The sequence below is a fragment of the Sciurus vulgaris genome (assembly GCF_902686455.1).
Source record: "Sciurus vulgaris genome assembly, chromosome: X".
NCBI classification, from domain to species: Eukaryota; Metazoa; Chordata; class Mammalia; order Rodentia; family Sciuridae; genus Sciurus; species Sciurus vulgaris.
This window is the reverse complement of record NC_136471.1, coordinates 137,945,683-137,960,650: the sequence shown is the minus strand read 5'-3', so window position 1 is coordinate 137,960,650 and position 14,968 is coordinate 137,945,683. Positions and strand designations below refer to the sequence as shown.

The window sequence follows — 14,968 nt, the reverse complement described above, 5'->3', positions numbered from 1 at the left end:
CCCAAAACCCAAACAAACCCGGCTCTCGTTAGCGCTCCCTGGCAAACCGCTCTGCTCACTGAAAAATAATGTTTTTCTTAAATAAAACATAAAGCCCGGGTCCCGTGATTACATCTGGAAGGGAAGAGATTTAAAGTTCACCATATGTTGCGGCGTACGTGGCGCGGGGGTGGGGGATTCCGACCAAGCTGCGCCGCGGAAACCAAACCTATTGCTTTTCTTCTTCTTCTTTTCTTTCTTTCTTTCTTTTTTTTTTTTTTTTGTTAAATGCATTTTTGCATTGTAGGCTATTTTAGTCAATCTCCCTCCTAGACACTGGGGCTTGTGGTAAAAGCGAAAGGAAATGAGAAAAAGTTAAAAAAAAAAAAAAAAAAAAAAAAAGGGAGAGAGAGAAAACGACATGGTTAGGTCAGGCCCTGGGAGGCCCCACTTGAGTCTGAAGCAGCCCAGGTCTCCAGGGGCGAAGGCCAAGCCGGCCGGGTGTGCCCTTTATTAATATTATAGATGTCACCCTTGTCGACAGGATCAATCGGGCCCATTCAGGAGCTGGATTAACAAAGACCACGGTAATGAAAATCTATTAGCCTGGCCGTTGGAAACGTGGAAGTTTGCGTCAATCAATAAACAGCATTCCAGGGAATACGAATGCAGGTTTCTACATTTAAAAGGGGGAAGGTGGGGCGGGCTGCGGGGAGGAAGGAGTCCGTCTATGAAATGTGTTAAGACATCTGTAAAATCTGGAAGCTCAGATCGATACTTATGCATATTTAATGGATTGGGAGGAGTCAGTGCTGGGGAGGAGGCCTGGCCCTTCAGCGAGGACCGAGGACCGTTAGCGCCCGCCCCCTCCCCGCTCATTATTAATAGGAATTGTCTCTGCCAGGGGTGCGGAGAGGGTCGGGCCAGGCAGAGGGGGCAGGTATGGAAAAGAAAGTCCCCACTTTCGGGGGAACCCAGGGGGAGGAGCCCTGAGCTGCCTGGCGGGGCTCAGGGACAGGGGCATCCCCACCCTGCCCAGGGGTAAAAGGCCCCAGAGGCCCCTGGGCCGGTGCCTGCCCAAACCCACCCAGCAATTAAGACCTCTGGGCACGAAATTCGATTTCAAGTAAATATATTTGGAGGAAGAGATTAGTGCTTTCTTGGGTTGGGCTGTAGCAGAAGAAAAAAAAAATCAAAGTCATGCTTTTTAGGAATTAAATAAATCAAATGTTCAATATTTGAATATGCATTGCGTCTTTCCCTTGGCATTGTAAATAGGAGAGAGAGAGGCGGGGCAGAGGAGGAAAGGAGGGGAGAGTCAGAGGGAGCTGTGAGTGGCAGCGTCTGTCATTAAAATTTACCTAGTTCACGTACAAAAAGCCAGATGATCACACACGCCACAGAAAGGGCAGTGTCCATGTCCAAACTGATCCTGGGGTCCGCATGCCTGGGAAGGGGCCTGGGGAGGCAGAGGGGCCGTGGGGGCCGGGGCCCCTGCGCCCAGTGGCTCTGTCTCAGCGGATTTCCCAGGGAGGCGCATGTGGCCAGAGACGCCCGTCTGAGCTAGCTTGCCTTCCAAACTCCATCCCAACGTGGACACTGCAGCCAGGGCCCTCTGGCCAGTCTCTCTCCTGCTGCCGGAGGAAGGAAAGGCAAGAAGAGAAACACCCGCCATGACCACACTGCATTTCCAAGCCAGCAGGACGTGGGGAGACAGCCTGGGGCTGAGTTCTGGCCATTCACTGCCCATTCCCGACCAGCGTCCCCAGAGAGATCCCCGAGCAGGCTGGGCTGGGCCACAGGACTGCCAGCTGGGGCGAAGCCGGGTGGGGGAGGGTCCTCAGGAACTTCAGCATCCGTCTGTCCGTCAGACCCTGACACCCGGGCCTCAGCTCTGCAGGGCTGCCGGGGGTGCTCAGCCCCAGTGGGGACGGAATCCAGGAATCCAGGGAGGGCCCATCTCCCAGGGGACGGCAGGGGCGTGCAGGGGGAGGGAGCGAGGAGCCCCGACTCCCGGGTGGCCCCCAACCCATCCCGGAGCAGGCAGAGCTGCTATTCCACAGGGAGTTCACGTCTGCTCCCAACTTCTGGGCTGGTGCCTGGGGGTGAGTCCTGGGCACAGGGCAGAGGCAGCATGCAGGCCAGGCCACTGGGATCTGTCTGCCGTCCTGTGTGTGAATGACCCCTCAGCCTGGTCCCTCTGCCCAGGGCCCTTTCTCTACTGCACCTCGGAGCGAGGTGTCCACTTCCTGGTCTCTGTGCATCTCTTCTCCTAGCCGGGACCTGCATGGGATGGCCAGTGGGTGGTCCCAGAGATGTGCATGCCAGGCTCTGGGGGACCAGGGCCCCAGGATGGGATGGGGTAGGGGATCCCCTCTGGATCCACAGGGGCTCCTGGGCCGGTGCTCCCTCTGCTGAAATATGCAGATGAACTGGCTTGTCCTTCTCCACTCCTTCCTTCCCTCCTTCCTTCTTCCCTTCTCTGTCTTTAGGAGAGTCGACTTTCATTTCCACCCACAGACTTTTCTGAGCCTGGCCTGCACGTCCCTAGGCCCAGGGTAGCTTCTCAAAGGAGCAAACAGTGCCTGGGAGGAATCTTCCAGGCTGAAGTCCAAGGAGCAGCACCAGCTGCCGGGGTTTGGTCCCTAAGGTGGAGTGAGGGACGCGTGGACCTCCCTCGGGGAAGGGAGGAAGGAGGGCCTGCAGCCCGGCTACCTTGCCCTCCACCAGGGAAGGTGCCATCTCACCAGAGGATCTCACTTGCTAACTGTCGGGTGGGTGGGTGGGGGACTGCTAACAAAGGTTCCATTCCTCTTGGGGACATTTCTCCGTGCTGGAAACTGAAGTTAGAGTCTCTGGTGAAGAGATGAGAGCTGTATTTTCCTCCCAGCCTGAAGGGTCCCGGGACTCCAGGGGTCCTGTCCGGTGCCCCCTGGCCGCATGCTGGAGGTGCCAGGGCCTCGGTTCTGCTGTGTCCTCCTGGGCAGCCCTGCATGGGCCCTGGGCTGGCAGGCTAGGGCCTATGGCCTCCCTCGCTCCCCTGTGAACAAGCCTGGCGAGACCCAGGTCCAGGGAGGACCCCAGGAAGGCGGGTCTGTGGGGTTGTAGGGAGAACCCAGAGGAGGTCCGGGAGGGGGCTGGACGGCAGAAGCAGGGGCCTCACTGGGGGCTCCTTGCAGACTAGGCTTCCCAGCCAGGAGAGATGGACAAATGCAACCAGCTGAGGACCCCAGGCAGTTGCTCTGGCTTGAAGCCCCCTCTCTCCAGAGTGCCCCCCCTTCCATCATTTCCTCCTGTCACTCTGGTCTCTCCCAGGGAGAGTCCAGTGGTTAGTGCCAATCCCTGGCCGCCCCAGGCCCCTGGCCCGTGCCAGGCCCCAGGCCACCCGGCTCTGGCCAGCACCTCTGCCCTGCCCCTGCCAGCCAACAAGACGTCAGGTCTGCCTTGATCATTCTGTGCCTATCTCCCAGCCTGGCGCTGATGACAGGGCCCAGTAACAAAGACCTGTTTTTTAAGTTAGAACAGCTTCTGTGCTTCAGAAGCGAGGCCAGGGGCCTCGGTTCCCCAAACCCCAGCCCAGGATCACGCTGCAGAAAAACACTGGCTGCCCGGCCAGTTCGTCCAGATGGATCAAGGAAGGAGGAAGGAGGGAAGAAAGGAGGGAACGAGGGAGGGAAGAGGAAACGGCCTGCCTGCCCAGCTCCTCGATGGGTTACCTCCCTTTCCTCGCTGGTCGGAGGCCAGCCTCCCCTCCCAGGCGCATCCCACTTGAACCTGACCCGGGGGTGGGGGGGACCAGCGCCCTGGGGCCCCGCTTAACTCGGGGACATCTCTTACTTTCCTTTCCACGGAAGGAGACAAACTCCGGCTGCCAAGGTTGCCCGCGCTGGACGGGACACCAGGCACCGCCCAGGCCGATCCCATCGATCCTGGGGTCTGAGTGGGACCCACGCTTCGCTGGAGGAACTGGCTTTAAAAAATAAATTCAAAGCAAAACAAAAAACGGCACCACCTCCACCAACAACGACTAATTAATTTACAAAAAACGACACCCCCCTCCGACCTCGCCGAAACCCTTCCTCGCCCAGAGCTGCCCCGCGCCCAACGACGGGGTAGACGAAGGGGAATGAGAAGCTCTTTTCAGAAAAGAAAATTTTGTCTTAAAGGAGAAGGAAGCCACACTTTATTTGCAGACACAAATTCGCATCAGGATGACACGTCCACCGTCCAGGGCTGTAAAATGAATTTCCAATGGCAACTGCGAAGAGCGGCTCCTGGCAGGCGCGGGGAACCGCCGGGCTGGAGGGGCCGGGCGCACCCCTCCCCCACAGATATTGCCCCAAATAAACATCCTGGACACCAGGTGACAGGCGGCCTCAGTCCCCGAGGCGCGGGGTCTGACGCCGGCGGAAAGGACGGACGTTACCGACCGGTTCTCGGCCACCTTCCGGCGGCTCCGCAGCCCGGGGTCTGCTGTCCAGGCAGCGGCGAGTCCTGGGCCTCGGCGGCGTCGGCCCGGGAGGTGCGCCCGCCGCTTTCCCTCTTTGTCCGAGGCTCTCCAGACCTTGGAGATTCCCAAATCCTCCTTCCCGCGTTCGGGGTCCGGGCGCCGCGTGCCACCGCAGCCACGCGCGCCCCGGCTCCTGTGGGCGGCTCTGCGGGCCCGGCCGGCGGCTCCGATCCGCGATCCGAACGCGCCTCCAACTTGAAGTCGCGGCTCTGCGAGGCCGCGCGTCCCCGGCGCGGGCACCTCGGCCGTGGCGCGCACGCCGGAGCCTCCGGGAGCCAGATCCGGGCGCGGCGGCTGGGCCCGGGGCCCGCTCCCGGCGCCCGGCGTGACCAGGACTGCTGGACGATTCGGTCAGGTCCTGCCGAGCTGCCTGTGCGCCCGACCCGGCCAGGATGGCGATACCTGTTCGGGCGCGGGCGCCGACTCCCTCCCGCGCGCGCGCTCTCGCTGGCTCGCTCGCTCCGTCCTTCTCCCTTCACAAAATTCGCTCGTTACCTCTCCAGACCAAGGTGCACAGACGCCAGGAGTGATGAAATGAAACCAGGGCCAATTGCCGGACTGGGGGTGGGGGAGAGATAGCGCGTCTACGTGCGTCCGCCGCCGAGCCCCGAGTCGTAATTGCTCCAGACAGGGCGCGCTGGGGGTTGGGCGGAGGTAGCCGCGTATAAATAGTGAGATCTCAAATTGAAAGGCATAAATAACAGCAGGAGGGATCCACCCTCTCGCCGACCGTCCTCTCCGCGCGGGGAGGCGTGCGGACCACAGCCCGGCTCCCAGCCAGCGCCGCCGCGCCTCGCGGACCCCCGCAGCCCCGCGCAGCCATGGAAGAGCTCACCGCTTTTGTATCCAAATCTTTTGACCAGAAAAGCAAAGAGAGTAGCGGCGGCGGTGGCGGCGGCGGCGGCGGCGGCAAGAAGGATTCCATCACCTATCGGGAAGTTTTGGAGAGCGGACTGGCGCGCTCCAGGGAGCTCGGGAGCTCGGAAACCAACCTCCAGGACGTTACGGAGGGCAGTGGCCACTGTCCGGTGCATTTGTTTAAGGACCACGTGGACAATGACAAAGATAAACTGAAAGAGTTCGGCGCGGGGAGGGCCGCGGAAGGTAAGATCGCAGGGCGCCGGCTCCCGGCCCCTCCCGGGACGGCGCCTCCTCGCCACCCCGCCTGCCCGCTGGGCCCTCGCTCCGCGCGCGCGGGGAGGAGGCCCTCGGCGCCGCGGCCGGCCATCGGCTGGACCCCAAACTCTAGGAATTAACAGCCACAGCGGGGACCGAAAGGCCCCGGCAATCGAGCGTCAGCAACGAGTGGGGGAAGGAACGCACTGGAGTAGCGCAGAGACCCGGAGGCAGGCGGGAAGACAGGCAGGCAGCCAGGCAGCCCGGCAGCCCGGCAGGGCAGCCCAGGGAGAGCAGGAGTCCGGGCCTGCCGCGGCCCGCAGCCCGCAGCCCACAGCCCTTTTCACCGACCGAGGTTCTGCGCCCCGCCACGCGAACTTCCAGGGCTGCGGCGCATCGGGCGGATGTGTCCGAGCGCAGGTCGCCAGCAGGGCCTCCGGGCGTGTCTGCCCGCCTGCCTGTCTCCACGCTCTCCCGCGCACACGCCGTACTGTCCACACGCTGTGCTGGCGCCCCGCGGTCCTCGGCTCCCGCCCAAGAAACCCGCAGCGCTGGGGACGCGCCGGGCGCGTGGTCGGAGAGGGTCACGGTCCTAGTTAACTGGGGCCCTTTTCCTGGGAGGACAACTTTCCTCTTGAACCTGCAGGCTTGATTCTGGGTCTGTAAATTAAAACCACCAGCGTGCCCGCAGGTGGCCAGGGTCTGGCCCCGGCTGTGAAGGCCTCGGGAAGCGGTGGGCCTGGCCGAGACCCTCGGAGAGGCTGTCGGAGAGCATTTCGTCCCGTGGCGTGCAGCCCCTGCCCTGGGTCTCCTTCGCTCCGCTGCTGCGCAAACCTTAACTGAGAACGGGCAGGGTTGGGGCTGATGAAAATCATCCAGGGGCGCAGGAGACTGGGGCTCTGGGCAGAAAGTGATTCTCTGACGGAGACATATCCGAGGAATGAAAGGGACTCGATTTCTCAGGAGCACCGACTGAGAAGGCTACTAATTTATTATTATTATTATTATTATTATTATTATTATTATTACTATCTTTATTATTATAAAAGAAATGCATAAGACGTCAGTGACCAGGGCGGTCTGCATTGCTGAGGCTCAGAACTGAGGCCTCAGAATGAACTCTCCAGGAAGTCTTCCCGGCTCTTGGGGTGCCTGGTGACAGAGTTCCCGGGAACAGCCTAGCGATCCAGAGGATGACTGACAGGCTCTGTGTCTTTGACCTTGTTGAAGCAGACTGCAGACAGAGGCTGAGTTAAAAGCCCAGGAACCTTGCAGCCCACCGCCTGGGCCTGCCCGCCTTACCTGGGGTCGGTCCCCACTAGCTGCCTCACACACCTGGCTCTGTCATCCACAGGAGAGACAGAGCTTCCCCTCGCGGAGACCAGCTTGTGGCCTGGGTGCTACTTCCGGCCTCCATTTAATTTCAGGGACTTATGCGGCCACTGGGCTCCTGGTGCCCTTCCCAGAGGCTGAGCCTTTATGCCTGTCTGGGAGTGCGACCCAGGAAAAGGGTCACTGGGAAGCGTCCCACGTGCTGTCAAGCCCTTTCCGAAAGGAGGCAAGGGTCAGACCCCAGGGAAACCAATAGAAATCTCCAAACTACTCTTTTCCCTTTGCTGAGTGTGCAGAGTACCTCCTGCCCGCCTTCCAACCCCCCAGGGAGGGCTGAAAAGCAGACTGGGTTTGGCCAGATGGGAGTCAGAAGGAAGTTTGGGACACTCTTGGCCTCCTGATGGGAAGCCTGGGTTTGGGGGAACAGCATGTGTTCTCCCAGGCAAGTCCAGAGCCCTGCGGATTTTACAAAAAGCCAGCTTCGGTTCTTGGAGACCTGGAAGGCCCGTTTCCCAACTGGGCTCCGTCCTGGGTTGAGGTTTAGAGAGGAAGGGAAGGGAGGAAGAAGCAGGCTGTCTCCGGGAGGGGGATTTCCCTGGATAAGAAACGGGTTGCTCTTAGAAACATAAGTTCCCCATGCTTAGAAGCTTCCAGGGAGGCCTTTTAGAAAGATAAAGGACTTAGCGGCTGATACCCAGGGCAGGGTCCCGGGAGAGGGAGTCAGGCACCAAGATTTTCTTTCTCTACAGATGCTTGGGGTTTGCAAGTTTCTGGGCTGTCGGGACTTCTGAGGGGTCCTTTGCTGCTTTGAGACATTTCAGAGCTGAGGTCTTTGGAACTGCTTCCGAATTGCCAGTCTCTTATTCGTGACACCAGGGGACAGCTAATTAGGGCACTGGGGGTGCTCTTTGCCGGTGCCCAGCAGGCCCTATGATCAGGGAGAAAGAACACAGCAGAGCAAAACAGAGGGGTGTTGAGACCGCAGCTCACAGCGGCCTCTGCCTGGATGGGGGCGGGAGTGGCTTTTATTTCAAGCCCCTGAATTCACAAAAGTGGGAAGGCCAGAGGGAAGTTCTGGAAGCAAGCATCGCTGGAATGCGGATGCTCTTGCCAGTCATCCAGCCCCGTTCGGCCTTCCCCAGGCAAATCCAAACCCGCTCCTGATTTCTGGACACCTGAAAAGTGACATTTGGGGCATCCTGGTGGGAGAGGGGTGTGACGGTGTGTGTGCTACCAAGGAGGAGGCCCGGGCCTCCTCCCTGGTTTGCTCCCCTGGCGCGGGGCTGAGTCTTCAGACGCGGCCCTGCCTTCGGGCAGCAGGAGATGCGCCCCGGGCTGCGCCTGGTCCCACCGCCCCAGCCCGGACAGAGGCCAACTCGGCCGCCGCCCGGTGGGCTGAGCTGCCGCCCGGGGCAGCGGCTTTCCGTGGATCCCTCTGGGGCGCCCACACTCGGGCGATTCCTCCTCGGCTTCTTTGCTTTAAAAATAATATTTAACACCACAGTCTCCTTCCAAAAAAAAAAAGAGGGTTAGGCTATGTCAACAGAGGAAAGTGGATAATTGAGGAAACTATTCAGAGATTAGGCCAAGAAACACCGTGGTGTTGTTATGCCGGAGTTATTACAAAAGAAGTGTGTGTGTGTGTGTGTGTGTGTGTGTGTGTGTGTGTGCGCGCGCGCGCGCGCGCGTTCTCTGAGTGAGTTTGGCTGACTTGTCGAAGCCCGGCTGCTTCTCCTCCCCAGGGTCCCTTCCGCAGCCCCTATGCCCACGGGTTCTCACCAGGTCGCGCAGAGCCGTCCATCCCGCGCCACCAGGCAGGAGCCGAGGCGCGGGGGGACAGCGCGGGCGCAGGGGCTGGGGAGCCCCGGCGGGGTGAGCGACTCCGGGCCGCTCAGCCCCGCGCCCTCCGCCCCGCCGCAGGTATTTACGAGTGCAAGGAGAAGCGCGAGGACGTGAAGTCCGAGGACGAGGACGGGCAGACCAAGCTGAAGCAGCGGCGCAGCCGTACTAACTTCACCCTGGAGCAGCTCAACGAGCTGGAGCGGCTCTTCGACGAGACGCACTACCCCGACGCCTTCATGCGCGAGGAGCTCAGCCAGCGCCTGGGGCTCTCCGAGGCGCGCGTGCAGGTAGGACGCCCTTCGCGGCGCCGCCGGCGGCTCCGGGGCCCCCAGCGCCTCTCCGAGCAGGAGCCTCCGGTGGAAAGGCTGTGAGAGCGGCCTCCTGGAGCCGCCCGGGCCTCCCGGAGAACTTCGGCCCGAAAACAAGTGCTCTGGGCACCGGGGTCGCCCTGCACCGCTAGCACGTCCCAAACCGGGCCTCTGCGTTCGCCTCCTTCCCCTGCTAGGCCCCGGGTCCTCTCCAACCGCGGGAGCGCGGAGGCCGCGGGGAGGGCGGCGAGGGGTGGGCGGTGAGGGGCTCGCTCGCTCTCGGGCATCTTGAGGGAGCCCCGCTCCTGCCCGCGCAGGGTCGGATTAGCCGCGGCGCAGGGGCGCGGGGGCTGTCTGGTGGCGCTCCCGGAGGAGCGCATGAATTCTTGATGCCCATCTGGCAGCACGCTCGGGCGGGGGCCCTGGTGTGCGCCGCACGTGCGCAGAGGCGACGCCTGCGCCAGGAGCCGCTCTCGCTGGCCTTGCAGACCTTCCGCCTGGGTTGCCCCCGTCGTTGCTGGGCGTGCAGGGTGCGGCGGAAATGCCACTCTGGGTCGCTTTCCTCAGGAGCTTTGGGTCCCGCCAGGGAGGTCCACCTGGGCAGCCCCAATTCTCTTTCTCCTGCCTCAAGTTGGCCTCCAAGCTGGACAGAAGGGCTGGGGAGGGAGGGCGGGAGGCAGAGAGAGTCAGTATCCTCAGGCCCTAGGGACAGGCTCTAAGTAAATGAAATTAATATTGCCAAACGGCGGGGAGTGGGCAGGTCCAGTCAAACCAAAGTGTTTTGGAAGAACAGGTTTCCGTGTTCGTTGAGGAAGGGGGGTCAACAAATTCAGACACCACGTTCCCCGCATCTTATTTCCAAAACGAAATTGCAAGCGCCTTGGCTAGTTGTTGTCCCGAAATGTTTAAAAAAAAAATGTTTTTCTCACTGCGGGGATTCCCTTCCTCTTTTCTGTTGCTACGGTAAAAAGCTTTTCTTAAAATCAAATAAACAACCCCTCCCCCCAGGCATCTTTGGCTGGACTCTCCCTCCCGTGCCCATTACTGTCCTTCCTGGGAAGAGCCCCCTCCCCAGATCAGCCCGTCAGGAGCATCTATGGTCTCGGCCAGGGAAGAGGCTGGGCCTCCGGAGAGGGGCCTTGGGCTGCACACCCTTCCCGAGGAAGATGGATTAGGTTGCACCCTATAAATTAATCAAAAGATTAAACTTTTGCTTAAGGGGACTTCAACTTTTATGTCATCTCCTAGTGTCTTTCTGCCTGGGATCTGTAATAATCTCCCGAGCCTTGATGTACTGTTTCTATAAAAATAAATTACTTGTAATTTAATTCCACACTATTTCTTTTCAGTAGTCTATTACTGAATCGCACCTTAGCACAGAGGTACCAAGTTGCAGAGAATTGGTTCTTGGGTGTCTGCAGATCTTCAGCCCACCCCGAAATCAAGAGCAGAGCAGTGTGGGTGGGTGGGCTGGGGCGGTGGGGGGCGAGAGCAGGGTAAAGAAAGGGCTATCGATCCAGGGGCGAGTTAAAATTTAATGACCCTAAATAACAATAAAAACAAACGCAGGCAGGGCGGGTACAAGACGTGGGTTTTCTATTGGCCACGGGGAAAAGAATCACATAATAAAGAGTCTTGGTGGCGGAAAGTGTCCATAAAAATCAATTAGTGCAAAAACTCGCAGGGCGGTGAGAATCGTGGGGGGTGGGGAACGGGAGGACAAAAAAAAAAAAAAAAAAAAAAAAAAAAAAGAAAAAAAGAAAAAGAACGATATTTTCATCCTGCCTCTGAATCCTTCGGTAATCCTTCTCGGTACAGCCTGTCCCGTGTTGTTAAAAGATAGAGTTTCAATTTAGTGTGGAAATTTGCTGTAAATAAATTGCGTGTCCTATGGAAGCGAGTCCTTATTAACCTTTTATTTTTGTGTTGTACTGGAAACTCATATCGCCCAGCTGTCAGGTTTATAATGGAAACTTATGAGACCGCGGTGAGGGGCAGGCGGTAATTTAATTACAACAAATATCTTTGGGTTTATGGCACCGAGCTAAATTAAATGTCATTATTCACTGTCGGTAATGGAAATCAAAAGGAAATCAGATTACATCGTTTGTGAAAGAAATCAGCAGTGGTCCCCGTAATGAAGCAATGACTGTCCAAAGCAGTGTACTGCGCTTTACTTAGCATATTCCGCCTTAATTGGAATTGATCGCAAATCACCCCAAGACTGATTTATTATCGCTTAATGCAGCGGCTAATTCATCACTTTTATTCTTCATAATCTTATTTCTTTCTCCCCCCTCCCCTTCCTCTGGCTAAAAGGAAAGTGAGCTTTTGCTTTTGCAGGATTTAAATTTTGGTTTTGGAAAAAAAAAAAAAAGGCCTTTCCAGGGGAGAGCGCGCGCGGCTGGGGCGCGTCTGGGTTTGGCAGTCCCGGGACTAGGATCCTGGACCCCCCGAGGAGAGCGGCGCGGGCCGGCCTGAAAGGGATCCAGTCCCCCGGGGCTGGGGGTGGGGAGGAGACCGGCCAATGGAGCCCTGGTTTGTGAATTTGTGAATTTCGCGTCCAGACTGGCAGGAGGTGGCTGGCTGGCTGGCTGGCTGGCTTGCTTTCTGTTTCTCTCTCGTTTGCTGTTTGGGAAGCACTTTGCAGAGGAACTAGCAAAAACTTTTCCAGGTTCCGCCGCTGCCTGCGGGGACCGGCTTGCGAACGTTCTGGAAAGTCAGTTCCATCGGCTGGGTCCACGGCTCAGCTGCTGCTTGCTCTTCCTCCCAGGAAGGAAGCCGGGTCTTAAGCGCCAGGGTCTGGGAAGTTCTCCTTTCCTTCAAGGCCCGAGCCCCCCCGGGTAACTTGTGGCGGTCGAAGGCCGGCTTTGTGCTAATTATTCCGCGTGGACAGTGACTGTCCCGGAGGCCGTAAAAGGAGGGCAGCACGCAGAAGGCCAGTTGAGGAAGGCCGCGCGATTAAAGGGGTGTGTGTGTGTACGTGTTGGGGGGTGTGCGTGTTGGGGGGCGTGTGCATTCCCTGCGGGAACAGACCAGATGCCCTCCGTTCGCCACAGGGGCCTCTTTGGGGGAGCAGCGGAGCCAGAAGAAGAACGACAGTGGGAGGGGGCTGGGGGGCCGTTGGGACCCAAATCTTAATGTCAGGACTGTGACTTCGGCCCAGCTGGAGAAGGTGGCACAGCCCTTCCACCCAGACCTTTGACAGGTCGCCCTACTGTGAGCTCGGCCTCAGGGAGGCTGGTTGTCGGGGGTCCCCTAGGTAATGCTCATCCCTCTTGATTCCCCAGCCCGCTCCTTCAGGGCTGCCCGAGGAGGGACCACAGGGCGCGGACGGTTCTGGGCTCAGGGTGCGCGGAGCCTGATGGCACAGGCGAGCCAGAGACTGTGTGTGCACCTGACTCTGGTGGCTCCTCTCAAAAGTCCTGTGCAGCCCCGGGTAGCCTAGAGAGAGAGAGAGAGAGAGAGAGAGAGAGAGAGAGAGAGAGAGAGAGAGAGAGAGAGAGAGTGTGTGAGAGTGTGTGTGTGTGTGTGTGTGTGTGTGTGTGTGTGTTGGGGTGGCGGCCACCCAGACTGGGCCACTTGGCCTTCCTCTCCAATGCCGAGGTTCCAATGCCGAGGTCTCACTTAAGGGGGCGGAGAGGGTCCAGCCCCAGGTGGACCAGGAGGGGAGCCCTGGCTTGGGAGGCCCTGCCCTGCTCACGCCCGGTGGGCCTCTGTCTGTTTGGTCCTCAGGTCTGGTTCCAGAATCGGAGAGCCAAGTGCCGGAAACAAGAGAACCAGATGCATAAAGGTGGGTTGGGGCCCGAGGGTGGGCGGGCCGGGGGCGCCTGGAGGCCTGGGTGCTCACCGCCCCGGTTTTCCCTTGCAGGCGTCATCCTGGGCACCGCCAGCCACCTGGACGCCTGCAGGGTGGCGCCCTACGTGAACATGGGCGCCCTGCGAATGCCTTTCCAACAGGTAGCGGGTTTGCTGCTCCCGAGTAGCGCGGGACCCCTCCCCCGCCCTCCCCGCCCCACCCCCTCCCGCCCCCGCGGGCTTCGCGCCGGCTCGCAGAAGAAAGCCCGCCGCTTTTACAAGGGGACATTATAGACGCTTTGGCACATATTAAAATCAGGCCGTAAAACTTCAAGAGTCACCTTGGGGAAGGTAGAAAACCAAACCCAAGCACACTTTCACAAAATTCAGGGGGGCGAAAGAACGCGAAAATCCCACCCACCGAGCCGCCACCTACCCGGTTACCTCCTGGAGCCGGGCGGGCGGAGGGGTTTGTCCGCGCCGGGGGTGGGGCTGGGATCCACACTCGCCCGCTCCTCATCACCCCGCCCCCGAGCCCGAGGTCCTCTGCTGGCGGCAACTGCCAGGCTCCCGGGCCCACACCTCGGGGCTGGGGAGCGCGCAGCAGCCGCGGGGTCCCTGGCACGACGCTGCCAGGAGATTGGAAGAAGGCCAGGGAGCGCCAGGATCCCCAGGGCCCGGTTTCGCCCTGTACCAAGGATGGGTGGATTGTGGGGCCTGGAGGCTGCAGGGCTGGAGGCCCCGTGTCACCCGGGCCCGCACTGGAGGCCTCTTGCGCTCCCCACTGCACAGTGCCAGGCCCTGCGCGCCCTCCTGGGCCCCAACCTGGAGGAGGGGAGGGCATAGGGAGGTCGACCAGGGGTACTCTGGCAGGGCCACGGGCAGTGGACACACGCAACTGTTTTGTTCCAAGAGGACAGGCCAGGTTTATATTTGGACATGTTTGCGGGAGGGGCAGGAGGGCCCACCAGTCTGGCTGTGGCTTCGGCTGGCATGCGAGGGTGGGGGTGAGGGTATAAATAGGCATCAGGGGAACGGAGCCTCAATTCTACCACTCGGGGCGAGCCCAGCGGGAAAGGCCTCCTGGGCGGGTCCTGCGCAGTGGACGGCCCCCCACCCTGCCCCCGCCTCTCCTGGATTCCAACTCTCCTCGGCGCCTGGGCCCATCTACAGGCCCGGTGGCCAGAGACGCTCCTCCTGGCCGCACCTTTCCCCAGGACGGCCACAGCCTGGCCTCTGCCCCATGTGGCGCCTGTCCGTAGGCCCCACTGGAATTGGGCCGTCCAAGTCGGCAGGCCTGACTGCGCTGCCCGGACTCCTTTCCAGAGCAGGTCAAAGTCTGCTTCTGGGATGTGTCACCTGGGGCTTCAACTGGGGAGCGGGGACCAGTTGTCAGCCCAAGGCGCCCAGACATGGGTCTGCCCCAAGCGACCGGTGGCCACAACGGAACGTGGATGTTTAGAGGACATAAGAGGTTCCGTGGGCCGGAGAGGAAAAGTGGGCGGTGGTCCCGGATGCAGGAGAAAGGGGGAAAGTGGTGCCTGGGGTCTGTCGGGCGGGAAGGCCCACCCTCTGACCAAGGCGCGTCCTGACCACGCTGCGTCTGCCCCGCAGGTCCAGGCACAGCTGCAGCTGGAAGGCGTGGCGCACGCACACCCTCACCTGCACCCGCACCTGGCGGCGCACGCGCCCTACCTGATGTTCCCGCCGCCGCCCTTTGGGCTGCCCATCGCGTCGCTGGCGGAGTCGGCCTCCGCCGCCGCGGTGGTGGCCGCGGCGGCCAAAAGCAACAGCAAGAACTCCAGTATCGCCGACCTGCGGCTGAAGGCGCGCAAGCACGCGGAGGCCCTGGGGCTCTGACCCGCCGCGCGGCCCCGCGCCCAGCCCCGCGACCCCGCCCGCACTGCGTCCCGCACTCGTCCCTTCCGAGTCCCCCCACGGCCGCCTACACGCCCCGGAGCCAGGGCGCCGGCCCTGGCCAGGTGGCCTCCCTGTTCCGGGCCTCCTGGGAGCCCGCGGCGGGCCTGGGGAGGGGGCCTCCGGGGACTGCAGACGCGCAGCGCAGCCAGACCCCCGCTGGGAC

General features: G+C 60.5%; 1 protein-coding gene across 1 annotated transcript; it reads left to right on the top strand.

Annotated features, from left to right (window-relative positions):
* Nucleotides 1–5,310: 5,310 nt before the first annotated feature.
* SHOX (SHOX homeobox) lies at nucleotides 5,311–14,745 on the top strand (the record flags this gene model as incomplete). The annotated part of the gene is made up of 5 exons (XM_079123952.1): nucleotides 5,311–5,593; nucleotides 8,858–9,066; nucleotides 12,823–12,880; nucleotides 12,959–13,047; nucleotides 14,500–14,745. 5 exons carry the CDS (start codon nucleotides 5,311–5,313, stop codon nucleotides 14,743–14,745), a joined length of 885 nt encoding a protein of 294 aa, XP_078980078.1.
* Between the last annotated feature and the right edge of the window lie 223 nt (nucleotides 14,746–14,968).